The sequence below is a fragment of the Halichoeres trimaculatus genome, unplaced genomic scaffold (assembly GCF_033239565.1).
Source record: "Halichoeres trimaculatus isolate MK-OKI-2021-1 unplaced genomic scaffold, fHalTri1.1 fHalTri1_scaffold_3, whole genome shotgun sequence".
Taxonomy (NCBI): domain Eukaryota; kingdom Metazoa; phylum Chordata; class Actinopteri; order Labriformes; family Labridae; genus Halichoeres; species Halichoeres trimaculatus.
In genome coordinates, this window is record NW_027437181.1 from 29,889,728 (window position 1) to 29,916,866 (window position 27,139).

Below are 27,139 nucleotides of genomic sequence, written 5' to 3' on the forward strand. Positions count from 1 at the left end.
TTTTTAATTTTGGTATTAAAATAGATACTCCCTATTTAATACATGAACAGATTTATCACATTTCAAACCGTTTGGTATGACAACTACTTAAAAGTATCAGTAGATAGCGCTGTTGCGCCGTTGTGGCTGCGGGGGAAACTATGTAGCTTGTTCTGCTCATGCGCAGCTCGGAATAAATGAGCGACGGCAAAGCAAGACGCTAAACGTGTCCTCGTCTCTCCTAGATCCACAGGTACGTTCAAAACTGTGTTTTCCAATACAAATTGTGTTTGATAACTATTGTAAAGTTGTGACATGAGGTTTTGTGACGTTTTGGCATGCGTAGTGATAAGAGCGTTGGTGTATTAGCTTTGTGAGTAAGTAGACAGCGCCGAGACAAGCCAGTTCTTTTTTTATTAACTTTTGCAGGAAGCGTGTTCGCGCCAAGATGCCGCACTGCATTGAATGTGCAAGTGCATATGTGTATGTGTGTACACGCATGTGCATGTATGTGTGTGTGTTGTAGTAGATGTGGATGTTGATATGTGATTTAGAAAGTGTGATTTCGGAAAAGGTAGCATTTTGGTTTAGCTATTGAGTTGAATGTAGGATTTAGTTCGCACTATTGTACCTTTGGTCGTATTTATTTATGTTTAAAAGGGTGTTTTATATTGTTTAGTGTCTATTTTGTTTTGTTTTATTTATGTTATTTATGTTTTATTTGGATGTATGTTTTTGAGTCTTTTATAGTCAGTATGGAATATGAGAATGTTCTATGAAGTTATTCAGATTAAATGAGCTACGGCAGAGCGAGATGCTAACTGTGTCCTCGTCTCTCGTTAATCCACAGTGTTTTAACCATTCTTTTGGGTGCACCCCTGCCTGTGCTAACCCTTTGCTATTGCCCCAGATTCCCTTAGACCTGGCGCCAGTAACAATTGGGGCTTGTCCGGGATGCTGTAGGACGCTGCCTGGTGTAGTGAGTGCCTTGACAATGTGTTCCAGTATCCAAAGCTTCAGGTAAGGCTACAGTCTGTTGTGTCATCCAGAGAGCAGAGGGTACTTGTTCCTACGTCATCATGGCCACTGTTATGGAATGAATTTTCTGTCTTAAATCAAGAGCATTTTTTGTTGTTTGGGAGCAGTATTTTTCTCTGCTCTTGCGCTCAAATTTGCTTTGTGCGTGCTCAAACTGTGTCCTCGCGCTTGGTTATAATGCTGCTTGCGCAGATTTCCTGCGCTCACACTCAGGTTCTTCCTCTTGTGCTGAGGGAATTTCTGCTCACAGAGCTCTCTCACAGGTCTGCTTTCGAATGTGGATCAACCAATAGAAGGTCGACTAGTATTGACCAGTCAAATTATCCCTGTTTGTTTACGGCTGTGTTCACTGTTCTTCACAGCCCAATATAGTTTTCATTAGGATGAATTTAAAACAACTTGCCTGATATCCTTGACTTTGCCGGTCCATTTTTGCATGAGATCTGTTGTCTCATTAGCTTCATGATGGTGAAATGTTTTCTCCACCAGCACACTGCAAAGAGCACTGTGTTATGAGGCTATGATTACACAATATAGCTATTCCAGTGAAAAACACAGGTGCTTTTGTATTCATTGAATGATATTTGATTCCCCCAGCGGACAAAAAAAATGAAAGAAATCACATTTATTACAGCCCCTGAGGTCAGGGGTTGATAAACCAGGTTGAAATAGTGCGTCGCTCCGTGAAGATCTCTGCGAAGTACTTTGTGCCAAGTTTAAATGTTTAAAAACACACACACAAAAAAGCAACAATAAAATTGCAGCATAAAATACATACCATGGCATTGTAGTGATCATAGGGAGGTGAATCACTTGTGAAATTTGATTGAGACAGAAATAATCTTCTTGTACTCTCAGTTACCCAACGCAAAATGAGCTGATCCAGCAGAGGTTTTGACTAAAAAACGCTTGGTTTATAGTGGAACACTCACAATCATATTGTTCTGTCAGTGTTGAATGAGAACGAAGAGATGTCACAGGTGTTTTATGTGAAGTTCTAACTAACTCAAATGTAAATAACCCAGGAATGGCATGAATTGAATACATTAATTAAAAGACGTGAGTCTATTCTTACTTTAAGTTATAGTGTCAGCTTTATGTTGATTGATCGATTGATAAATTGATTGATTTAGTCAATGTTGTTGCAATGTTCATTTGGGATCTATGGTAGCCGGAAACAAGTACTATGAAGTTATATTACAAGATGGGACCCCTAAGCTATATAGATGAGGTGAAAAAGATAATCATATACTTACTTTCACATATTTTCTGTGTCCATAGGGATAACTTTTTTAAAATTCCTTTTTGGCTGTACTTCGGCAGTGTTGTAGCTTTTCAAATCGTCTTGACACCCACCAGCTATTGTAGTGATCAGTATTTCCTGATCCTGTTGAGTTTACAAACCACCAAAATGTGTAAGAAAAATGAATCATAAGAAACAGTATTAACCTTTAGGGATATTGTCCATTAACCCTGTGCATCCCCCCAAAAAACTCAATCAGCCATTGTCACTGTGTTTCTGTAATGGATTAAGGCACCTATGCAATTAACGAAGTTGTGTACTGTGATGGACTGATGGTATACTAACTTGTAAACACGAGCCATGCATGCATGCCCCTGGGTACTGCGGCTTCCTCCCACAGTCCAAAAACATGCTCATCAAGTTAATTAGCGATTCTGAATTAGGTAGGTAAATTAGCATGTGTGAGTGTGCGAAAGGCTGTGTGTCTCTGTGTGTCAGCCCTTTGAGTGGCAAACAGTCCAGGGTGTACCGCGCCTCTTGCCTGAAGACAGCTGGGATAGGCTCCAGCCACCCACGACCCTAAAGAGGTTCAGTGGTAGAAAATTAATGGATGGATGGATGTACATTTGTTTTACCCCTTTTGCCTGAATTAATTAACAATTATAAAAATAGATTATTTTTATGTGTTTTTGCATTCTTAGAAATGTTAAATCAAGTGAAGATTGCAAATTTAAGTGTAGTACACACAATAACTACATTATATTTTACATATAGAAATGAGAAGTTCTCCCCCTGACCAATATAATGTAACATAGTGGATCTGATACAATCTGTGGTATGTGTAGAATATGAATCACTTGGTAATAATGAGATACAAAGGTCTTTTCAGCTGCATCAAGAGCTGACAGGGTATGTGGCAAATTTGCGACAACAGACATCAAGGGGTTAAATGTCAGGTTGAACCCTTAACACACTGTCAACACTATCTTGTTGAATTTTTAAGAATGATACTCAAAGAGTATTGTTAAAAGTGGATATGACTGTTGTTCTGAGTCTTGCACACTCATTTTGTATAGCAGTGCAAGATAGCTTCATGAGGGATAAACTCAAACATTTTTATAAAAGTTCAGAATATTACAGAGTAGTGTAGTTTAGTTACACACAATGACCTGTTTAACAGAGCGTTCTCCGAAGTATTCCTCCTTCTTTTGATCCTGTAAGTATTTCATGGCTTATTTTTCAGTTAAGCTTAAGAGATGGACAGAAAGTGTTAAGAGAGTGGAGAAAAACACGCATCAAAACACGATGGCAGTGGCACCTTGAATGGATCCTGCGGCCACTACAAAGAGAAATGTTGCCTGTGTACGAAGGTCAAATGAGCATCTGAGCTACACTTAGCATTAGAGTTTCTGTATTCACTGTGTGACACCCGCTGTGGTCTTCGGCTGAGCAGGGTCACACAGTACACTCAATACAGAAAATCCATCGATCCATCCATCCATCCATCCATCCATCCATCCATGCCTCATGAGATAATGTATTCCCTCGCTCTTGTCTGTTTCAGAATAAAAACACACTCTCATGTCCTGCAGTTATACTCAATATGAAAATACTTTACTACTGTGACAATGAGTATTTCCACTTGGCTCATCTTTAGTATGCAAACAAAAACATGTAACACCTCAGGAATTATAATAGTACATTGTTGTTTTTCTTTAAAAAAAATGAAGGAAAAAAAATATGAGAAACCCTAAAACAATAGTCAAACAGACAGCTGAACAATTACAGAAAAGTTTACAGTAATACACAATATTACACACTGACCTGGGAATCTGCATGTCTTAAAGTGCCAAACACATGGTGGAGGAGTGTAACATTCGTCTTTTACATCCAAGTAGATGAAACACCTTTGTTTCTGCTACAACAGCATTTCTTCAACCTTTCAAGGCAGAAACAACCTTTTTTCTTCTCTTGAATGATACTGAGCAGTGAGATTATCAAGGGATCACTCTGATTCATTTTGCTACATTTTGATGTCATTAAAAAGTAAGTCTACTGAAAAATTACAACAGTCTTCAAACAAGTCGTCTAAACACTTAAAATCTGCCCACACTAGATTTTGCATTATCCACATCAATATTGATATACTAATAAAGATGGAAAGTTGTAATTGTGTCCTAAATAGATGTATGCTTATTTGGGACAAAGAAGATCTGTTTTTGTACGTGTCTGTTTTGAGAGACGCTTCACAAACATTGCAGCTCCTCTTTTACACTCCAGCCTTACACACGTTGATGACTTCTGCATATACAGGAGCAACATTTTTCTGCCTGTTTAAAAGAAGGATTTTAATGAGAACAAGCTAAACTGGTAAGCTGCTTATATAATGCTCCAATCAGGAAGTCTATTGTCTCGTTTGGATTAATATATTACACTATTTGGATTAATACTGGAATACTGGTGCTGCATGAACCCAGCTCACACAGTACAAATAAAGGATGTGATTAGGCAGGATTATAAAAAGTTTAATTCACCACCATGCCTTCAGGTAATCTTTATAATTACTCTCTGGATAAGATCTCTGTCACTCTCCCTCAACCCTAAACCCAACAGAGTGAATTCCCCTGAAGTATGAGCACGTAGAAGTCACCAGTCTCAGTGTTTGTCCTCACAGGTATGTTCACAGAAACAGGGCAGCTGTGATACAATGAATGCTTTGTGTTGTTGAAATGTGGACCCAGTTGAAGGGGAGATGATCCTCTGATATGAATGTTGGCTTTCTGGTTGTTTTTCTCTTCCTCCATGTTTGGCACTTTATCCACGTCTGCTATGTTTTCTAGTTTTCCTCCTTCATATTTCCTCCTCTGGGTCAGAGCTGTGGTTGCTCATCTGTAAAAACACAGACAGACAATGAGACTCAGGACAGAGGAAAAAGACAAGGAGAAGTTTCATTAAAGTGCAAAGTCAGAATGACTCAGTAAAACGTAATGCATGAGTATAGATCGATTTCACAGCCGAGGAGACTCAGTAGTTGTTACGTATCTGTTCTCTTTAGAAGATGGGAACATCTGATTATCCTCTCTGCTTTGTTCTAAAACTTGAGCTGAAGTTTTTTTGTTGTAAAATACTAAATGTAATAGTAACTTTATTACATTTCAGAACATAAAATGATCTTTAATTGTTCATCTCTGAGGCAAGCTTGGAAGACAAGTTTTTACCCATATTACAGGACGTTATAGAACAGTACTTTTTAAAAGACACAAGCACATCTTGCCCAAAAGGATTGATCAAACTTGGAGTTTACAACATCAGAACTTAAAGACTCTTGGTCTGAATTTACTAAAATGTGGGGCGGTCTACGAAGATTTATGAGAGGTGGAGACCGAAAGAAAGCAGTAGAGAATCTCAATACATATTACATGAGGTACCGTGACCTGCCATGCAATGTTGGTGCAATCTGCCTCTGTGTTTGGGTTTTGCTCTGCCTGTCCTTGAAACTGAGTGATTCAGAGAAATGAGAAATCGAAACAGGGAAATGTTCACAAAGCATTTCCTTTAAGGCCAAGAGTGATGTCCTCTTCCCCACATACACACACAGATTCTAGGTGTGTTTACCGTGTGGTGGTCATCATCGTGGTCCCTCAGGTCAGGGCTCTCCCTGTGGATTCGATGGCGAGAGCTGGGAGGAGAGAGGGAGGACAGGGAGTGCTCAGGGCTGCTGGCAGACAGAGCGTACGGTGAGCCGGCTGGGCTGTCCTCTCTCAGGGGGGAACCTAGAAGACACACACACACACGCACACACGCACACACGCACACACACATCAGAGTTACAAGACAAAGATTAATGGCGATCTCAACCCTGCTTTTCATTTTGGCAGGGATGTGAAGGAAAAAAACATAGCAGGACAAACTAAATTTCCCTCTGACTTTGCACAAGATGACGGGCAGAAAACAAGAGTAGGAGTGACAGGATGAAGGACAGATAAGGAGATGGTGTGAGGAAGGAGAGAGGGAGAGGAGTGTGATAGTGAGAGACAGGGGAATGAAGCGGAGCTGGAGATAAATTAATGTGAAGATGAGAGCTATCAATCGACACAAGGTCATTCTAACTACCTAGAAACATGCACACAAACACACACGGACACACACTGTCGTTAAGGCGTGCCTCTTCATCAGCCAAGCTGCAGTGGACTACTGACTGCACATTGCCTTTCTGATTCTGTGTGTTTATTTTTGTGACAAAGACTTTCTTGTTGTAGGTCATATTTATGTCTCTGTGCTTATAATGAAATCTTAGCACAGAGATTTGGGATGTAGAGTCCTGAAGAAGAGCATGAAATGACTGGACTGAACTTTTTTACAGTTTATACTCACTCAAACAAGATTGATGTTAAAGGTCTGGCCTTGAGAAGATAAACTCTTGTTTAGTTTCTTCTTTTTTCTGTGGCTCCAGATGTCCAGCATAGCAACTGCATTGCAACTAAATGTCCACAAGGGGGCAGCAGCACATCATTCCTTATGACCCACACTGCCCCACTTGTAGTCTCAATTCATGGTTTGTGGGGATGGGTACTGAATTAGGTACTTTTACAGGTACTGACTGGATTCAGTCTGTAGTATACCGAGTTCTGATTTACATAAAATTGAAAGGTACCATGTTTTGGTACTTAAACCCATCCTTGTGACTGTGAGGGAGTGGAAGAGTAGGCAGATTTCCCGAGTTGGACTTGAACTCAGCATTGCAAGTTCATATACTGAGAAATAAATATGTTACAATGGAAAACTTTGAGGTTTTATTATTAAACAAATTGATACTTATTACTACATAAACACACAAAACTACCAAAATTGGTACCATTGAGTACTTTTACCGTTTGCCAGGTACCGGACATCGGTTCCATATTGTTTCAAATGTGAAAGGTACTCATCCCTTATGATTTGTGTCCATTTTTTTTTACAGTTATTATAAGTTATTTTAGGGCTTTTTAAAGGGGACATATCATGCTTGTTTGTCCTTTTCACTATGCCAGAATAGGATGCCTGTAAAGCATTTCTGCCCTCAGTGCAAGTCATTTAGTTCCTTCATTGCCCCACAATAGCGTTCTCAATATCCTCATTTTAAGCCATTCTGAAGATCTTGAAATGCTCCGTTTGGAGAATGACCTCCAGTTACCTCGCAACGTCACAGCCCTTTATGCTCTGATTGGTCAGTTCCATCAGAGGGGCGGAGGGGGTAGAGCCAGGGGGCGGTTTTTGCAGCATGGCAGTATTTACAAAATCGCGACATTGAAAAGAGCAGACCGAGCAAGTTTGCTGTTTGCCAAAACTTCACTATAAGGCATTGATAGTAGGGCTGCACGATTATCGCAATCGCAATCGCAATCGCAATGTCAGCACATGCAATTCCGATTTTTCTCCATGATAACCAAGCAAGTCTGTAGACTCATCATGACACAACTTTTTTTATTAAATCGCAAGCACAATCGCAATCGCAATATTGTCCACCTAATCACAAATCACACCTTTTCCCCAAATCGTGCAGCACTAATTGATAGCACTAATAAAATGGCAGAGTGTAGGATACGTCCTTTTGTATTGAACCCTGAGTCAGACCTGGACGGTTCTGCAGCTCAGGAGGAAGAAAATCCACCTGGACACAGATCATCTCAGGACGCTTCAGTGTGGTGAGTCAAACCGGTACTGTAACATGTATAGTTTATACGTGGAAATATAGGCAGACTTCACCAATAAACTATTTCTATAACAGGGCTCCATCCTGCTCCTTCACTTTTCTCTGTTTTATCCATCATGCTGAAAGTGTAGTCTAAAGATCGCCTCTACCCTCAGTTCCTCACTATGTTAGCACTCAGTCAAGTTAGCCAGAGCTAGTAGGGAGCTGTATTTATACTCGGCTCTTGGTGGGTGTATCCCTCAGTGGCGGTTGTGTGACTAACTGACATCACAGAGGAGGAGCTGCTTTATCAGATTACTCCAATAAAAAGAAAGGATCCTCGTGTTGTCACAACGGTTGAAATCTCGAAGCCAAATGTCAATGACCTATTTTCAGAGGCATCAAATCTCGTTCTATGATATCAGAAAAAATACAATATCTCATTTTTTTTAAATTCAGGGGATGAAAGGTCTTGTTTTCAACTTTATTATTCTATATGTAAGTATTAAATCACAGATCAGCATATGTCCCCTTTAAGCTTAATCAGGGAGAACACTGTTCAGCTTGTTCTTTAATTCCCCCAAACCCAGCCATAAATCAAAAGACCTGCTCCACAGTTTTGTCTGGGCTCAACTTCTTGAAAGCGTCCTGACTGGAGGGAAATAACTGATTTGTCAGGAGTAATAGAAGAGACTGTACCGGTGAGGTGAATTCCCCCCGGTGTCCCTGTGGCTCGGTACCTGAATCATTTCGATCTGGGTTGTGAGGGATGAAGCTAATCAGGCAGAAATCTTTAAAAGGCAAACTCCTGGAGTCTCCTTTTGAATGTTTTTGATGTGTGTATCGATTATCCATCATTGGATTGCACACTGACACTGCCTCCAGTGTCTTTGAGAATGAGTGTCTTACCTTTGTGGTCATTCCTCTGTGTGTCCATCCTGTCCAGACTGTCAAGCAGCCCATCGATCTGTGTCTTTATCAGAGTCAGCTCCTTTTTAATCACCTGCAACTCCTCCATGCCTACTGCAGGGACAGAGAGGAAAGCAAGATGACATATCACACAACTGCAAAATGTCTACTGGGAGGGTTTCAAAGGCACATCTAGGAATATTGTTTGTTTTTTTTTTGTTTTTTTTCACAGAAGATTGATGACAGTGATATTTCACGAACCTCTGGGCTAGATGAAGACTGGAAACAAGTTGTTTCCACGGTTATAAAATGAATAAATAAATAAATGAATGAATGAATGAATAAGAGAACAACTTGAACTCAAAACTTCAACCAAATGATAAAATAAGTTTAATTGTAAAATCAGAACAGTTTTTTAAGGGAGCAGATTTTATAGATTAAACAACATTTAACTGCAGATTGAGTAAGTTTTTTGGTGCTCATTAAATACAAGTTTCCTTTTCTTTTTTATATGCTTTGGGCTACTTTTCTCTAACAGAGTTTTCCGGCTACTTCTTTTCTTTGTTAAAGCCCAGTATGATTGGGCTCTAAATCTACTTCTTTAAATATAAGCAGGCAAGCAAACATTTTAAAATGTCTAACTTCAACTTAAAAAAAAACACATTATCAAACAAGAAGGAGAATTTGGTTAGTTGTTAAAAGTTGTTTATGAAATAGACTTAATATAATATTGATGCCTTTTCATTTTGCAAACACCACCACCAGTGTAGAGCTGGTGTACTTCTATACTGTTGTGCTTGTATTCTGAAGCCTCAAAGGGGGGTCGGTGTTGGATGAAGTGATAGACAGCATTCTTTTAAACAGTTTTTCTGTGTCATGATAAATATTTTTGTTTAGTGATAACTTTGACAATAAAAAAAGGACAAATGAAATACATTCTGGAAAAAAACAACAATGAAATCTGAGGTACCACTTTGTCAACAGGGGGCACCAAAAACAACATAAACCTAATGTTCCTCGCTGTGGCTTTAAATCAAAAGCTTCATTAATGCGTGACATCTTTAAAACAATGAGAACCTAAAGATTCAATGATATAGCCTTTAACTCTTTGAGCCCTGGATTTTAAATACAGAAAGGCAGGTGATGTGAGTCCACAGCCTTTAATGTAAATATGCATTTCCAACATAGTCCTTTAGGACCACTCACACTTGGCTGTGGACGAACCAGTGGAGTGAGCTCTGGAGCTTTTGGAGTGGGTTCTGTCTCGACTGCGTCTGTGACCGGTGGAGTGGGAGGAGGAACGGGATCGTTTGGCCAGACTGGGTCCCAGAGACAGAGGAGACAGGGCTGCTGGCACACGCTGGTAGTCATACACCCTAAAACAAACAAAAAAAAAAACACTTTTAAAATCAAACTTTCAAAGTGTGTTCATGCTTAAAATTTTTCTCAACATAAGTACGTGTTTTAATTCATGAGGAATGATGGGAAAATATTTATTCAAACATTATCAAAAACTCTAAATATGAAAGTCAGGGCTGCTGACAGCTTCTGGTCTGTCAAGGGAGCAATTAAAACAACATTTTTGCCAGCCAAAGATTGTGTGTACATCATGTTTACTGTTTTTATTGAGCCAATATTTTAAACATCTGACCTCATGGCTTCAAGAGGCTTTTTATCTGGAACAGGGTTGAATTTCACTGATATTGGCAGTAACACTGTGAAAAATCAAAGAAAGCCCTTGCTCAAACAAGCTGCTATACAAGCTGTTAAAAAAGATATAAAAGAAGAGCAAGTTGGAAAGCAACTGTTGAAACATTTCTAAGATAAATATGGATATTTATATTCCGTCGTTCTTTGTCTTTTATCTCAGTCTCTGGCTCGCACACACAGGCGTTGTTTCTCCCCGTGGACAGCTCCATGTCTTTATCTGTCACTGAATGTAATTGGTTCTGTCAAGGCCAATCAATAGCTCCCTGCCGGGCTCGTAGTGCTGCTGACAGAGGGTGTATCACAGTCAAACTCTATACTGCTTACAGAAACCACACTGTGTTTGTGCATGTGGGCTGGTTTCACTACAAACTGACGGGATGCTGTGATAGAAGCAGAGGGCATTTGACCTCAACAATCAGAGGGGGCAATGACCAAGTAAATTACAGGTACATGACTGACCAATCACAGATGAGAAAAGCTGCAGGGAGCCCAGCACTGCTCTGACAAGTTGACAATTCAAATAAATGCCCCAAAGACCTGAGATGACTCGCTGAGCTGTTCTGTTCTAGCTGTGCCAGAGTACAACATAGAAGAAACTAATAAAAATAAATTTTAAGTGTGAATTTGTTGACATTTTACTGAATAAAGCAGTTTATTGTAAAAAAAAAAAAAAAAAAAAACAGTGACTCTCTAGATGACTGTAAGTCAGATAGCAAAACAAGTTTGTTTTTGTTATGAAGGGGATTATGAGCAGAGATTCTTCAGCAACCAGAAAATGAGCCAAACACTGGTATAAGCAGTTTCCTACTGAAACTTGCTTTCTCTTGGGTGCTTTTTGACTGCTGCAAGGCTTTTTCTCATCATGCTGAGTTATAAAGTTAATTAGGGTGACCATTTTGTAAAAACCCAAAAAGAGGACACTCTCCCTCCTGGAGGTACTGCAAAAATACCCAAAGATACTCAAAGACCACACAGCAGCTTTATAAAACCATACATTTGTTTTAAAACATTTTTCTTTTTTTGATTTTTAAAGGGACAGTTCTTTAAAATGTGAACATAAATAATCCCTGAAAAAAACACATTTTGCACCTTTTTTTAAAGCACTTGACAACGCACAAAGTCCCCACAAAAACTCAAAAGGAATCTCTCCAATGTTTTCAACAAGCAGTTAAATCTAATACAATATGCATATTTACTTTTGTCTTCTTATAGAAAAGCTTTCACTTGTATTTATATCATGCAGCCAGTCTGAAAAACAAAATAACCAGCCAATAAGATTTTCAAAATGAAGTCCAAGACTTCTTTACTTTAAACACATTTCACTCCTGACAAACAACTTGCTGCTCCGATTTAACTCAGACCCTAGAATGTGTGAAACTACAACCTTGGCACTTTTAACCTTTCTCCAGCCTTCAAGTTTATTTTTGTGTTTTTCCTTTTTTTTCATCATGCATCTGAAGGACACAACATTACTGCTGAAAAATGGATCATTCATAAGAAAAAGAAAAAAGAAAAAAAATTAAACTACCTCAACTAGCACTACTAAACACACTAAAAAACTTGTCTACTGAAACCATACATCTTCTTGTTTTTATAATTAATTTTATTATTTCAGTGAAAAACAATTATGATATTTTTTATTAAATTGCTGTGTGGTTCATACATCAAAATTACTACAACTATTCACTCGTTGAAAAAACTCATTACTCCATCCTGAGCTTTATTTTATTTTTGCTTATTTGAATTATTCGTTTTTCAGCAGTAATTGAATGTCCTTCAGATACATAATTGGAAATAAAACTGGAGAAGACTAGTGAGAGATGAGTTGGTAAAATAGCGCGGCCTCTCGCATACACACCCAAAGTAACACCACAACCACACTGAGTGTTGATGTTAGTTCATGAAAATATTTTTAAGATTAACAAAGAATAACATGAAAAACAAACAGAAGAGACAAAAATAATGAGGAAAGCAGGAAAATCTTTCTATTAGGAATAAAGCTGATGCAGAGCTGCAGTTCACTGAGTCTCAAGCAATAGAAACCACACAAGCACACACTCAAGGAAGGTGAGGGTAAATTAATGATAATATTAAATAATACCATTATTATTATTATTATTATTATTATTATTATTATTATTATTATTATTATTATTATTATTTAGTGTAGTCCCCATTTAAAGCGTTAGGTAAAGTGCTTGATAATAGAACAAAATTAATAAAATGGAAAACATAAAGCCAGTAAATCTTCAGTGAAATATTAAAACTCAAACAACTTTAAAAATTGTTTTAGGGGTAAAAGAGAGAAGAGAAACCAGGCAGCACATGAACCCAACAACACAGACTGAGACCACAAGGACCAGAGGTAAGGTTTCGTAGGGAATAGAAACGATAGGAAGATTAAAACAACAGAAATAATAAATTTGTTACATGAATCAAAGAAGATAAAAGTTATAAAAGGAACAATACAAGTTTAAGAAAATTACTAGAATTGCTAAACAATATTAATTTTAGTAAATTATGAAGTGAACTGGTGCATCCAGTTACAGTATTACAATGAAAAAAAGAGTATTTGGGGGATTTTTTAAAGCAGCCAATTGATTCAGTTTATTTAAAATGCAGTTAGTGACTTTTGTACAGACAGCCCTACTTTTGAAAAGTTCCATTGTGAATATGGGATGTTAACTGCCTTTAATCAGTAGATCTGTTGGGCCTGGCTGTACTGTACGGGGATAAGAGCTCTGTAAAACAGCTGGGAGTGAGGCCATGAGGGGGTTTGAGCACCGACAGAAGAGTTTAAGAAGGGATTCTCTCATAACTTAGGAGCCAACGCAGGGATGCTCCTACCGGTGGGAAGTGTTTTTATATCTGCATAGCATTACTGCAGCAGCATTCGGGACAGGTTGTAATTGTTGTGTGGATTTATTGAGGTATGGATGACTTTTCTGAGGTCTTTGTGTTGATGTCTGGAGGACTCTGGTGGGCAAACAGTATGATCAGATGTGTTTTTATGTTGGAGTAAAAGCCTCTGGATTTCTCATCCTTAAATATAATCTGGACAGTTGATGAGAGCAGAGAGGCTGGTTTAGATTCTGGTTTGGTGTATAAAGATATAAATCTTTTTTTTTTTTTTTTCAGATCAACACTTGAGTTTTTTATAAGTAAGACAATGAGTTTCTATTGTAAATTATGACAACAACAGCCAAATGTTTATCTTCTCCTGTTGGTTTTCATATTTGAAATATTACATTTTAATCTCAAAACTCATTCACTCATAGAAGAATATTATCTATACTACTCTGTGATAATGGTGATTCATCATAACTAGATCAAGACACAATCTGGATCATTGACAGTCTGGTCAGCCCTACAAAGCTAGGAGACTAAAACGCTCCTCTGCTGTTTATCACGAGCCAGAAACAGGTAGACCAGCTGTCAGCTGCGAGGACATCGAGTTGGACAGAGATGTAGATCAACAGAGTGAGCTGTTAAATAGTTGGTCAGATATAACGCAGCTTCCTGAGTTTTCCTCAGTTGTTTTTTCTATGAAGTCTGTTTGATACAGAAAAACCTGCAGTCTGTCTCTAAGTCTCACTCTCAGAAACACATGTTCATCACATGAGGATGACGTTAAGCTACCACAAGAGTGTGAGATGAGATGTTCTGAGTGTTGTCCATGTGGAGAGACACTGACACCAAAGACTTCTGGGAGTTGCAGGGGCAAACATACAATGTGTTGTTACACCGGCTTTGAAGTGTCATCTCAGAGAATGGAAGCACAGACAATAAGGGAGCGTAGACGAGTGCGGATTACAGAAAAGTGTGTGAGTGGATGTGAGAGGGAGTGTTTGTCTCTGTGGATTAGAGCCCACACAGAACGCAGCTTTGTCAGCTCAGGCTGTTATCTGTGTGCTGGAAGACACTTTTCTTTTGCGTTTGCACAAGAGGACATCTGGAAAAGAAAGTCATTTCTCTCCTTCCCACATATCGATGTGCACGAAAAACAAACACAGGAACAAACACACACGCGCAGGCACACTGTCCCCACGCAGTCACATCCAGAGGCAAACGCATGGAGACACAAACATAAAAAGGCAGAGATACACTTCCATTCCCACACACGAACAAACACAAAGCTGTCAGCAGTGCTAGCCACCAGCATGGGGAATAATCATGCACTATGTTAAAAACAAATTGAAAATCAGTGGTGAGTGTTCCCCCCTGAGCAAACAGAAAAATGCAGAGCAAGGAGAACCAGGGTAAAAAAAAAAACAGGCAAAGAAAGGAAGAAAAGAAAAGATGACAGTTAATACTGGGAGCAACAGAGCATCAATATGTGCAAGAAAGGCAAAGCAATGAAGTGTTTATTCACACACTCTCTTTCTCATTGAGTGTGTGTGTGTGTGTGCGAGAGAGTGTGTGTACTATGTGACTGCATTCTGGTATTCAGATGTGCTGAGTGGGGTGTTTATGAGTGGGGCCTGGGGGATGTATGAAGGTCCCTGCACAATTTCAGTGGAGGACCTGTAATACAGAGCCACAATCCAACCAACTACTTCATCTACATAACCGGTGCACTGACTGTACACATGCTCAGGAGTGTGATCTGTGGGGACACGGAGAGGTAAACACACAGAACAAACTCACTGCTGAGACTTAATTTCATGAGTCCAGGATATTTTCAAGTATTTTAAAGGGTCATTTCAACCATATTATCATCCAAAAGTGTGAAATACTTCAGTCTGAATTAAACTGTATAGAATTGCCAGGGACAGCCTGAGCTGACACATCACATCAATTCAACTCACAGAAAGATGTCTGACACATTTCAGCCTCCTGAAGCAACACCAAGGTGCAGCAAGTATTATAAATCAGTAGAAAACTTTTCATTTATACATTTTTACATCCATGGTTACTTACAGACCATCACCAGCAAACAAAAGACGAAAGGGCAACAACAGCACAGACAGCACTTGACCGATATGAAGTAAACAGACACAAAATAACTGCCAGACTCTCCATGGTTTGGGCTTTGGCAGCTTTTTGCAGGACTGACTGAGTGGCATTTGAACAAACTTACGAAGCTGTTCAGCAGAAAAAGCTGTATTCGTTTAATGCATAAATTCAAAATGCTTCTTGGAAAAAAAGCTTTGTTTGATATCCTGTGAGGGGATATACCAGTAAAGATTTTCCACCCTATTTATCTAATAACAATCATACTTGTGAATATTCTTAATCCATAAAGTCTCTTTAAAAAAAATGTTTTGAATTTTTCCTTTCCCTTTAGAGTAGACTATTGAGCATCTGTTCACCTTATACCATTCTTATGCTGGTTATCAAACAGATCTTTTTGATTTACTGCCAGTAAAATATGTTACATCATTTAAAGAGAAAGTTATTAAACCTGGGAAATGTTCTTACAACATGCTGACAGTTTTGAGTTATTAGTAAGTAGTTATCCAGTAGTACAGCTTGCTATGAATGGCTAGAATTAGAGCTAATTCATCAAAAGACTTCAAACAAGTCATGTAATTATTCAAGATTCATGATTGCCTTTATTGTGTCAGAGAGAAAATTGTTTTGGGCCTTTTGCCCCTGCTGCAACCACATACAGGTACCATGACCGTAAGAAAGGACAAAAACAAGATAATAACATTCAATAAAATAGTAAAGATTAAAAAAATAGATAAGAACCAGCAAAGTGCTGATCTGTGCAAAACATAGTGCTAACTGTGCAAAAACAGAGTGCTAACTGGAAATTCATATACGCTGATCAATCAAGCTCATTGACTAGTTTGATCGCCATAGGTATAAAAGACTTTTTAAATTTGTTTAAATCGCATCTAGGCACTCTGAACCTTCCCATTATTAGGCAGGACTGGTCCAGGACTTGTGATTAGGTGTTCAGTTGTTTAGTTTAGTTTTAAGAGTAACAACGAAAAACAAAAATGTCCTTCACCTTTATGTGGTTTAACACATTTTACAAATATGGAGGGAATATCTTTATGCAACATTTTTCTCCATGGCCATAGCTGATCAGGGCCTGTTTGGGTTCAACGATATGTTTGAAATATCATATTTTTCTATGGGAGAACCACAAACTCAATTTGGTACAAAAAAAAAAACACATTTGAAAAAATTGGATTTGATTTGATTATTTTAAACTCTTTTGAAGGTTACTTACCAAACAAAACTAATTTACCAGCTTAAAAAATTGAGTCCTTGAAGAAAAAAATATGGCCAAAATATTCCTTTCACACACCCTTAGGCACAGTGATATAACACTTACATTTGTGATTCTGCGAGAAATGTTTCACACACAAAGCGGGCTGTCAGACAGTAGTCACTGAGGCTGGGCTCTCACTAATACTCTGCTCCAGTGGTTTTATGCATTGTTATTCTATCTTTATTCTTAGCTGCTATTTTGGTTTCATAAACAGTACATTCATTAAATCAGAAGCCTGGTCTCACTCTCTCTCAGGTCAAAAATCAAGCTGCTCCACTTAGCACTCCCCCTGAAGGTCTGGGGGCTTCAGATGTGATGACTAGATTTTAAACATTTTCCAGCTACAGCTGCTTTTGGGTTTGATCTTTTTTTTTATGTGAGCAACATAAAAAGATACGTTTCCACAACCTTTTAGTTTTATACAGAGCTTATCTTTTTTCTCCTGAGATGTATGTGTCTTTGGTTTCTAGATTTTAACAGAATATGAACCAAAAAATGACCTCTCTCTGAAAAACACAGCATCTTTAATTTTACTGGATTTACTGTATGAACAGTTTATATTAGAACCTGTATGATGTGAAATTGTGTGTATACATATTTGATGTAATTTTATGTATTTGTCTGTGTGGGTGTGATGTCTGAGTGTGTGGCTGTTGAGCAGTAACAAGCCTCTTTGTAAGCAAAGACAGGTGGAGTGACAACTGAGTGGCAGACAGTGATGGGGTGCAAAGACTTTTGGAGGCCGCAGGGATGAAGGATCCACTTTAACCCCCTTCCTTCAGCCTCCTGTGACACAAAGACAAGCCGTAATGTGTGAGAGCTGCCATGCGAAGCTTTCTGACAGTACCTGTCATAGTAGTCCTCGTGGTAGCTGTCATAGTCCAGGTCCAACTCAGATCTACAGAAAGAAAGACAGATGAGGTGGTTGGGAAATTTCACTTAACAAAGCGTAGGCTTAGTTTGTGAGTCAGAGTGCAAATGTGAACGGGTTTCATCAGAGTTATACGGTACAATAACTTCATCTGGAAAGAATGCAGCATTATGACCTCCAGTCGGCTAGAAAAAGACATGGATTTGTTCTGCTGCAGCATCCAAGGTGGAAAATCCATAGAAAATGTCATTGCTCTAACGGTACCCCTCACTGAACACCCCCATGTGTGAGCTCTGTGAGGCAGCTGCGTGTCTGTGTGTGTTGGAGAGTTGGAGTCTGGAGAGCGAAGTGACAGCGGTGAACTTATGGGCTGGTGTGTACCTGCAGAAAAGGCCAAAGGAAGTGGAGGGGAGAAAAGTGACACTAAGCCAGAGTGAGATCACATTTCTGGTGTGTCAGACCTCAGCGTTCCTCTCTAATCCTCACACAGAGTTGCTAATAATCCCTCCATGTTGCTCGCCCTTCCTCTGTCTCCTTTGTCACTCTGGCCAACTCATCCCCTCTGTCTATCACAGTTTGTATTTCATGAATCTCTAATGATTTTACACTATATAAACTGACCTTCTCATGCCAACTCTATGACTACTAACAAATCATCTATATTCATATAAATGTCCCTCCATTTAACACCATACCCACTTAAATAACATGTTGACATATTTGTTTTTTTGTAGAACCAAACGATACTAAATTTAAAGGGTACAAATGATGATCACCATGTTTGACGTCCTAACTCAACTAGGTGAAGGGGCAGCGCCAAGGCAGGCTTTTAGTTGCCTGGCAAACTGCTGCAATGAGCCTGTCGGTGAGAAAAGTCAGCCACACTCCTAATTGTTTATGTATATATCTGCAGGAAATTGGCCATTCATTTAAGTAATTTTTTTCGGGCTTTTTTTATGTCTATGAAAAATAGCGGCCAGGACAGTGGGTAGAGCCTAGAGTGGGGAGTAACGTGCAGGAAAGAGGTCACTGGTGGGGTCAGCAGAAGGCTAGCCTCATGGGCCGCTAAAGCTAAACCAATAAGTCGTACCAGCTCCCAAAAAAATGAGCCTCTGATGAAAACCATGTTTAAACCTGGTTGTTGGTAGGGATGTCCCGATACGATACACTGATCGGTATTGGCACCTGCTTATTTTGGGGGGATTGGATAACATCAGATTTCTTTACGTGATCAAAAACCGATCTAGTTTTCACACGTTTTCAGCACCGTCACGCTTTATAGCTGCTATAGATCAAACCACGTGGTAAACATGTCAGCTGTGAGGGAATACTTCTCTTTGGAAAGTAATGATAGTAAAACAGCGTCTTGCAACATTGGTAAAGTGAGTGTTCTTCAAGGGGGTACCACCAGGGCTCACTTTGATACAACAAATATTATTCGTCATTTACAAGGCAATCACCCAATGGAGGATTTACAAGAGAAAGACATCACATCGGATCAGTATTGTCAAAACATATAAAAAAAATTGGATCGGAAGTCAAAAAAATCTGTATCAGGACATCTGTTGAATTGCTTTAAAACTTGAGCATTTTATCATGGTTCTTTGATTTTGGGAGCAGCCTCTTGTGGACACTCAAGGATTTGCATCTTCTTCTGCACCTTCACATTGGTTTCTTCTCTCATGTTGCTGCTTGTCAGAAATATATGTGTGTCTGTGAACATGTGCTGTTTGAAATCAATTACTAGGGTCATAAACTCATGGAGAAAATACTCCTTGAGGTAATTAATGACTTGAGAAACAACGATGCAGCAGTCCTCAAATGTGCTACAGTGGTGTCTGCCTCTACTGGTCATTAGAAAGAATACAGGTTGATTATTCATACATCTCTTGTGGTGAAGGCATTGTACGGTAGGATATGAAACATGACAGGTTCCAGAGAGAGGGGATTTTCTCTAAATATTGATAAAAAGCCATTGTTTATGTATTTCAAGTGAACAAGTACAGTCCTGGCCCTGAGCTTGATCACAATATTCATTCATTTACTTTACACCAGCTCCTACACTCTCCTCCAAATGGTTCCTGTGTCTCCTGAACTTTCCCATCAATTAAGGCAAAAATGGACTGAAACTTATCATGAAAATGTGTTTTTTTTTCACTGCAGCAAATTTTTGATAAGTTGCACCTGCTTAGCTGGTACCCAGGGAGGTGATAATCCTCCTAGTAATGAAATTTATCATCAAATAGAGATTTTTTTTTTTGCATTCATGTCAGAATAAATAGCATGGGCAGCAGTTAAAGCAGCATCAGAGTGGTCTGAACTCATCTGAACCTCTGTGGAGGTGGACTTATTTTGGAGAGGACTGCATTCTCATCTCCTCCAGTGTTCCTCTCACTGACCCCCTCTCTGCCTCAGACCAGCTGGTTTCCAGAGCTCCGAGAGAGGAAAACACAAAATAATTCATGACAACTGCTCGTGTCGGAGCTGGACTCCTGCCTAAAATGGAAAACATAATTTCATTCCAATTTAAAGACTTCTGGCTGTTATCCTTTTGGAAATAGAGGAAATACAAGTGTTGTTGTAGCTCATCTGAAGCCAGTTGTAACATGTTGACTCGCTGATGACACAACAAGAGCCGGGCAGTTGATTTTCTGCTCAGCCGGGAGGTTTTTAAGGACATACTTGAAGCTGAAGGACAGACAGAAAGCAAAACTCCTCAGCTCTATAGCTTTTTGTTCTGTGAGTGAATTTACCCCAAGAGAGAAAGAAAATTACAGTTATTCTCACAAATCCCCACTGAGAGAGAAACAAGCGGCTGTTAACTCTGTTACTTAAAGCTTTCATCATTATTCTCATTTGACAAATCCCTCTTTTTAGTTTTTTTAAGCTGCCATAATAACCTCTCTTAGCTTATCTATGTGTTTCACACTAGGCGCCACATCTTTAATGTTTAAATTCAACATCAATCTTTATTTATGAACACTAAGCTCTCTTGAATGAAAACACTCACTTGTTTCATTAGTGACTTTGGTTATGTAAATATGTGGGTAAGGTTACTTGACATTCAACACCTCTAAGTTATTTAGCTTTCATTTTAAACACACCGATCATTAGTTAAAGGTCTCATATTCTGCTCCTTTTCTGCAGTTTAATACGGATCATTGATGTCTTCATGAAATGGTAGTAACATGTTTTGGTCCCAAAATCCAATAAATTGAACACAGCAGCATTGTTTCCAGGCTCTCATAGCCCCTCTGTTCAGAACGGTCTGATTTAGTGGGCGTGACCTTCATTTGTAAATGAGCCATCGCTGATACCGCCCCCCTCTTCCGCGTCACTGAGAGCGGCGCCACGAGCTCCGAGTGCACAATGTTTAGAAAACAGTGAAGCTCGTTTACCGTACCATTACAGGCTAAAACAACAGGCTAACCGCAGCTAAAGTTAGCATCCTGAAGCTAACACAGAGACAGGGGGGACACTGAGGAAAAGCTCTGACATCTGCTCCACAGCACACAACATTTAAAATACTCACATTTCCAGGGTTCGAGGTTTGTTGGAGGATGGTTGGTAATGCCCCTGGACTCAGGATCAGTCTATTCACTAGCCCTCTGTTGTAGTGTCCAAAGTTGCAAAAGCAGTCGGCGGTGAAGTGACTAGTGCACACATGCACAGTTTTACTGAGTGTAGCTGACACATTATCTTGATAAATTAACTCTAGCCAGTTAGTCTTGTCTTCTTCCAAGATGGGAAGCTTGTGCATGAAACTATGTGGCTGTTTACAGCCAAAAACAGAGCAGTGATGGCTCTTCTGCTTTGACATTCTCCTCTCCAGCAGCGGGGAGAAAAGTAGGCGGGGAGGGGGGTTTGGGGGTATCTGCTCCAGTGGACCAATCAGGTCAGACTGCTCCTGACTGGTCAAAGAAGGGAATCGCTGAAGTTGGCAAATCCCCAAAATCCAAACAGCTCGTTTTAGGTCAGGGTTTTACATTCACAGGCACTACTACGTACAGGTTGTGTCATTAAATATCACATTTTGTGGGCTGGGAGGAAAGCCAAAGACCCACAAATTTCACTAAAAGACTTAATAAAGTGATTTTTGCACAATATGGGACCTTTAATCATAGAAACTACCTACTGATGTATTTTCACCAAATTACAACATACCCTGACTAAAATGGATGACCAAGAAGTTGAATCAAATTCTGTGCACAGTACTCTGTTGTTTATTACAAAAGTGTTGAATATACTTTAATTAATTAAAGATGATGGTCTGGTCGGAAAAATATTGAGGATGTTGAGGAAATGTTGAAATGAACAGGGTGATATTATGACACAACGTGATTTAAACACAATAAACATGTGACAGGTAAACACAGCACATTTAGACCCTAATTACCACTGAACTGAGCAGCCAAGTGCCTGTGTGTGTGTGTGTGTGTGTGTGTGTGTGTGTGTGTGTGTGTGTGTGTGTGTGTGTGTGTGTGTGTGTGTGTGTGTTAGAGTGAGAGGGAAAGAAAGAGCCAGGCAGATGGACAGCAGGGTCACTAAAGGCTAATTAATTTCTTTTCATAATTTCTCAAGTGCCAAAGCAATCCATTAGACATGGTCGGCCATAAATCATCTCAGCTTCTGTGTATGTGTGTGTGTGTGTGTGTGTGTGTGTGTGTGTGTGTGTGTGTGTTTTACAGTGTGTATGTGTGTGTGTGTACGGGAAAGAATGACTAAACGTGTGCATCAAACAAAGAGGAGTTGTTGTTTTTCGTGAAGAGAGCAGCTCTCAGAGCGATCTCCTCCAGCATGCAAACTCACCCTCCTCAAAGGCAGAAAACCACCAGATCAGCCACAGCAGCCGAATCAATGGGAGAGCCTCAAAGGTGTGTGCAAGCATGGGGGTGTGTGTCTGTGTGTATGAGATGAATTATGGGAGATTCAATTGGCTCAGAGGCTTGACAGATGCAATTTAAATCTCGCTGACGATGAATCAAAGTGACATTTTCAGCTGGATTCATGCTTTCTTGACAGTGGTGACATATCTTGGGTGATGAATAATCACTGCTTTGGTTTTTTGTCTGGCTCTTTCCTAACAACTCAAAACACAGTCATTTGTTCTTTGTATGAGCAGACTGGTTCATACAATTTGTTCAAATAATTGTGACAAATTAGGGATTCTCTGTCTTTTCAGGGCTGGTGAACATCTTTAAAAAGTAGTGAATATATTTTTTAAACGTTTTGTTTATGGAGGGTTTACTGAATAGGATAATTGCTGAGAACATAGCAAGGACTAAAGGCTGATTTATGCTTGGCGCGTCTGCAGGGTCCTCGAGGCTTCGGGATGAATGATGTCATTTTCGCACCTACACTCCGCATGTGGTCTTTTTCATGCGGAAAATGTCTACACTGCGTACACTCGAAAATTTCTATCCTGCCGGACGGAAATGCACAGACAAGATGGTAGAAGAACAGGATCTCCTAGTGGTCGAAGTGCAGAAACACTGGCATCTGTACGACTCTTCACACAGAGATCACCGTGATAATAGAGTGGTAAATATTTCATGGCGTGAAATTGCAGCCACTCCCTGCAGAGAAGAGGAATCTTTTAAAAGAACTTGTAAAAATCTCCGGGACAAATATGTCATGCTGTAAACAAAGTCAAACTTCTTCAGCTCTTGTTTAGTACTCTGGTAGACGTAGGTTTCTGATACATCGCCCCCTGCAGTTTGGGAATGGACGCCAAAAAAGCCTCATGCATTCTCTCGCATGGAACTCGTGTGTCTGATTTCCGTGCATCACGTTTGCACAGAAATCATAACACAGCCTTAACAGTTTGGCAGTGGATCTTAAAAAGTAAAAGTATCAAAGTTTGGCTCAACCTGACTACATTTTAAAGACGAGATAATCAGCTTTTCCACATTTTAAACATCAATGTGATATAACAATACTGGATGTTCAAACTAAACCTGTGCAGACTTTGAAATGGCTACATGCTTATAGGTTGTAGAAATCCCTGAATCTTATTAGAAACTGAACAAAACGGTCTGTTCTGGAAAACAACACAAGATCTTTCCATGATTTGCTTAAATGATGAAGTCATTACATAATGATCTTCTAACTGGTTCATGACATATTGGAAGGGTGGGCCTCAAACACAAAGACCTGCTCATAAATCTGCCTCCACAGACCTCCAGAGGTGAAGGGGTTTGTGCAACACAGAGCCTTGAAGAGGTGGTGCATTCCAGATAGAAACTAAAAAAAGGGTTTTCGAAAACACCAGAGTGAGAAAAAAAGGGATATTTAAAAAAATCAGCGAATCATTTAAAACTAGAAAAGCACTCAGAGAGCACAGACCTCCACCAAGCATATTGTGATTGTCACGCAACACTTTAGTCCTACTTTAATGTTATACTCCTTATCAGCAGACTGTCTGTTACAATTTGGTGTTAATTGCAGGTTTTTAGGATAATTTATCTCCTGACAGTGTTGAAAATTGATGACCCAGTACATATTTCATATTCCTGATCTTAGTATCCAGAATATTACCAGGATCTGGATCGTCCTTTTACATCTGTCAGAAATTATGGTGACCTTGTCTTGTATTGTTTTGCAAAACAATCTGACCATTTATTGTGGAGTTATAGACGTATGGTGAAAACGGCCCTATCCCACAATGATAAAGAATCCTTAAAAAAGTCCTGGATCCAGACGGTGATCTGGATCACCTCCAAAATTTAATAACTTCTCCCTTATCCCGTTTTGAACATTTCCTGGAAATTTCATCAAGATTGATGCAGAGGTAACTACTACAGTGGTACCAAAGGGACAGCATAAAGCCTGAAAAAGTGCTTAATACTCCCTCTTTAAGTGTACTGTAGCTAAAAACAGCAAAAATCAGCCCAATCAATTTTTAGAACCTTTTCATGTTTGACTGTTTTTGAAGATGACAGTCCTTGATGTGCATACTGTCCCATTTTCCTGCCCATTAGCTACTGACAAATAATTATATAAATATTCACTTTTTGTTCCTTCCAAATCATGACTGCATTAAATATAGTGTGCCACACGAACTCCCAGACTCATATTCCAAATATTAATCAAATATTAATAAATAATATCAAATATTAATGGTATTAAACAAAGATTAAAATCTAATTTGTCATGCATTGTGAAAAGATTTGTAGAGCATGCTCATCACAGGGAAAGGGGAAATTAGTTCCACTTATTTGATTTCAACACCTTTGAGGGGCTCTCCCTCAGTCCCTCCCCTCCACCTCCTAAAGACTCATTGATTTAACATTACAGCCGAGTTATCGAAGGAGCAGACGAGCTGTACGACTGTCTACTCTCCTTTAGAGAATACAAATTTCAGGAAAGACAGGATACAGATTTAGGTGATGAGTTGATGATGTGAATGAAACAATCAAGAGGATCATTGCTGGTCTCTCAATGCACCAAGCAGCGCAGGGTCACAGCATATTATGGTCTGATCTGAACAAAATGGTGAATTATGAATGTACTCTTGGAAATACAAGGGTATCATCAGCATACTGTTACACAAATAATTTATTCAAGCCATAAATTGCTCATGCCTCATGAAACACTTAGCCAATCTTCATCATAGTCCCCAGCTTTGCACCCAGACCAACTGGCTTGGACTCAGCAACTCACCTGAAAATAGTTTGCTACACTCAGAGTTTAAGTTACGCCAATTCTGTTTTTAAAATGACTTATGCAGCTGTTGTGACTCACATAAACTGAACATTCCCAATGATGGTGGAGAAAAACAAGGTAAACAAGGCCGAATGAATCAGCGCTGCACCTGTTTAGATTTTTCTGCTGCGTCACAGTTACAGTCTGTCATTTTCTTCTCCATTACTCAGCCTTAAAAAACGCCATATCCCGTCCTGTGAAGTGTTTACTCCCTGTTCCAGCTTCAGTTTCGCAGATTTCTCTTCTCTGTAGATATATGAATTTTTGTGTCTTTAAAGCCTTCTTTTCTTTTCTCTGCTGCTCTCTGATGGTTTTCCCTGCTGAAACAAACTGATGTCATTTTACCAAAAGTCTGTTTGTGCATTAATTTGATTACAGTAAGTTCTCCAGAGTCTGTCCTTCGCAAAGATTCCTCAAAGAAGCAATCTCTTTTTGAGAAATGTTGCTTTTAAATGATTAAAAAGAAGAAAGAAACCAAAAATCCTCTTAGAGCAGTTGTAAAAAACTTGATTTGTTTTTCATTTTTCGGGTGTCCAACAGTATACTCTTTGAGACGTTTCAGAGCATTAATGATGTAACTTGGTTATGAAATCATGTTATGCATGAGCCTAAATCTTTTATAAGTTATTATACTCCTCTCTGTTTCCCCTCATGTACTTGTGGTTTCCACACCTCAACACCTGCCAACCATCAACTCAGGAGGAAATCTGTCAGAGTGGAAACTACACAACTTCAGAAATATTGCATGCCATGAAAAAATCAGTGAGAATCAACTTCAGACCTACAGACTTCCTCTTTCTTATGCTGTCTCCCTCTACTTACAACTAGCCTGGATTTCTTTCACACGTATTACCAAATTTACTCAATCTCCTGTTCAGAAATAAAGCTTGGGTGAGACATGTTCCCTCCTTTAAAGTGCTGAGAAATTAATCCGCTCTTTTGTGTCTTCATGCTTAAATTACTGTAATTCTCTGTATGCCTAGCTCTGCCAAGAAGCGGCAGCTCGCCTTCGGCTGGTTCAAAACACTGCAGCTCATCTTTTAACAAAGAGGAAGCACAGGGAGCAAATTACCCCAATGCTGGCCTCTCTCCATTATCTACCAGCAGAGTTTGGGATTAAATATAAAACTCTGGTAATTACCTATCAAGTCGCACTGCAGGATGAAGTGGCTGAGAACATCTCGGGATTGTTTGGGCTCCTGTCCACGTACATATAGCAACATAAGGAAGAGAATACTTTTGCTTTTTTTGTTTGTTTTTTAACCAGTAACATGAAACATAATATCTATTGTATGAGATCATCATCAATAGACATATTTTTTAAAGACATTTTAACATATGTCCACTTTTCACACTGATGCATCTGTTGCTTTTATTCAGCGTGATAATTCTCCTCGTTTAGCTGTGTGAACTGCAGCTAACAGGAAACAAAGCTCAGCTTAAACTCAAGCAGGAAGACTGTTACATTCTCATTTATTCATTCAGTAATCCCTCATTCATTTCTTTTTCTCACTTCTAATCTCATTCTGCTTCACTCGTCACCTGAAAGAGCCGCCTGCTCTTCAAAGCCAGCCAGTTTATCCACCAAGCATCCTTCTGCAACCAAACTTCAGATCTGTCATTTCAAAACAGGATGTCACGACCCTCCTCATCCAAGTCACCTCTCCTCTTTGACAGTGCCTGGATTTAGTTCCTCAGTTGTCCAACCTTCACATTCTTTATCCTTCCAAAGACATTACACATTTAGCATCCTTTCCTCATTAACAACTGTTCATCCAAAGATAAGTC

At 39.3% G+C, this 27,139-nt stretch overlaps 1 protein-coding gene and 1 long non-coding RNA gene across 3 annotated transcripts in view; one reads left to right on the plus strand and one right to left on the minus strand.

Moving 5' to 3' along the window:
- Nucleotides 1–184: 184 nt before the first annotated feature.
- On the plus strand, nucleotides 185–26,174 carry LOC141788096 (uncharacterized). Its single transcript, XR_012598106.1, has 3 exons — nucleotides 185–232; nucleotides 890–999; nucleotides 26,051–26,174. It is a non-coding gene; the product is annotated as an uncharacterized LOC141788096 (long non-coding RNA).
- LOC141788094 (heterogeneous nuclear ribonucleoprotein C) overlaps nucleotides 3,848–27,139 on the minus strand; it is a 62,210-nt gene continuing 38,918 nt past the window's right edge. Inside the window, exons 3-7 of one of the 2 annotated variants that reach the window (XM_074666933.1) lie at nucleotides 17,624–17,674; nucleotides 10,047–10,216; nucleotides 8,841–8,954; nucleotides 5,876–6,033; nucleotides 3,848–5,149 (exon numbers count right to left, since the gene is read on the minus strand). In XM_074666933.1, the coding sequence (XP_074523034.1) occupies nucleotides 5,111–5,149; nucleotides 5,876–6,033; nucleotides 8,841–8,954; nucleotides 10,047–10,216; nucleotides 17,624–17,674 (532 nt within the window). In that variant the 3' untranslated portion in view covers nucleotides 3,848–5,110. The remainder of the gene's footprint in view (nucleotides 5,150–5,875; nucleotides 6,034–8,840; nucleotides 8,955–10,046; nucleotides 10,217–17,623; nucleotides 17,675–27,139) is intronic. The other variant, XM_074666934.1, reaches the window with a different exon arrangement.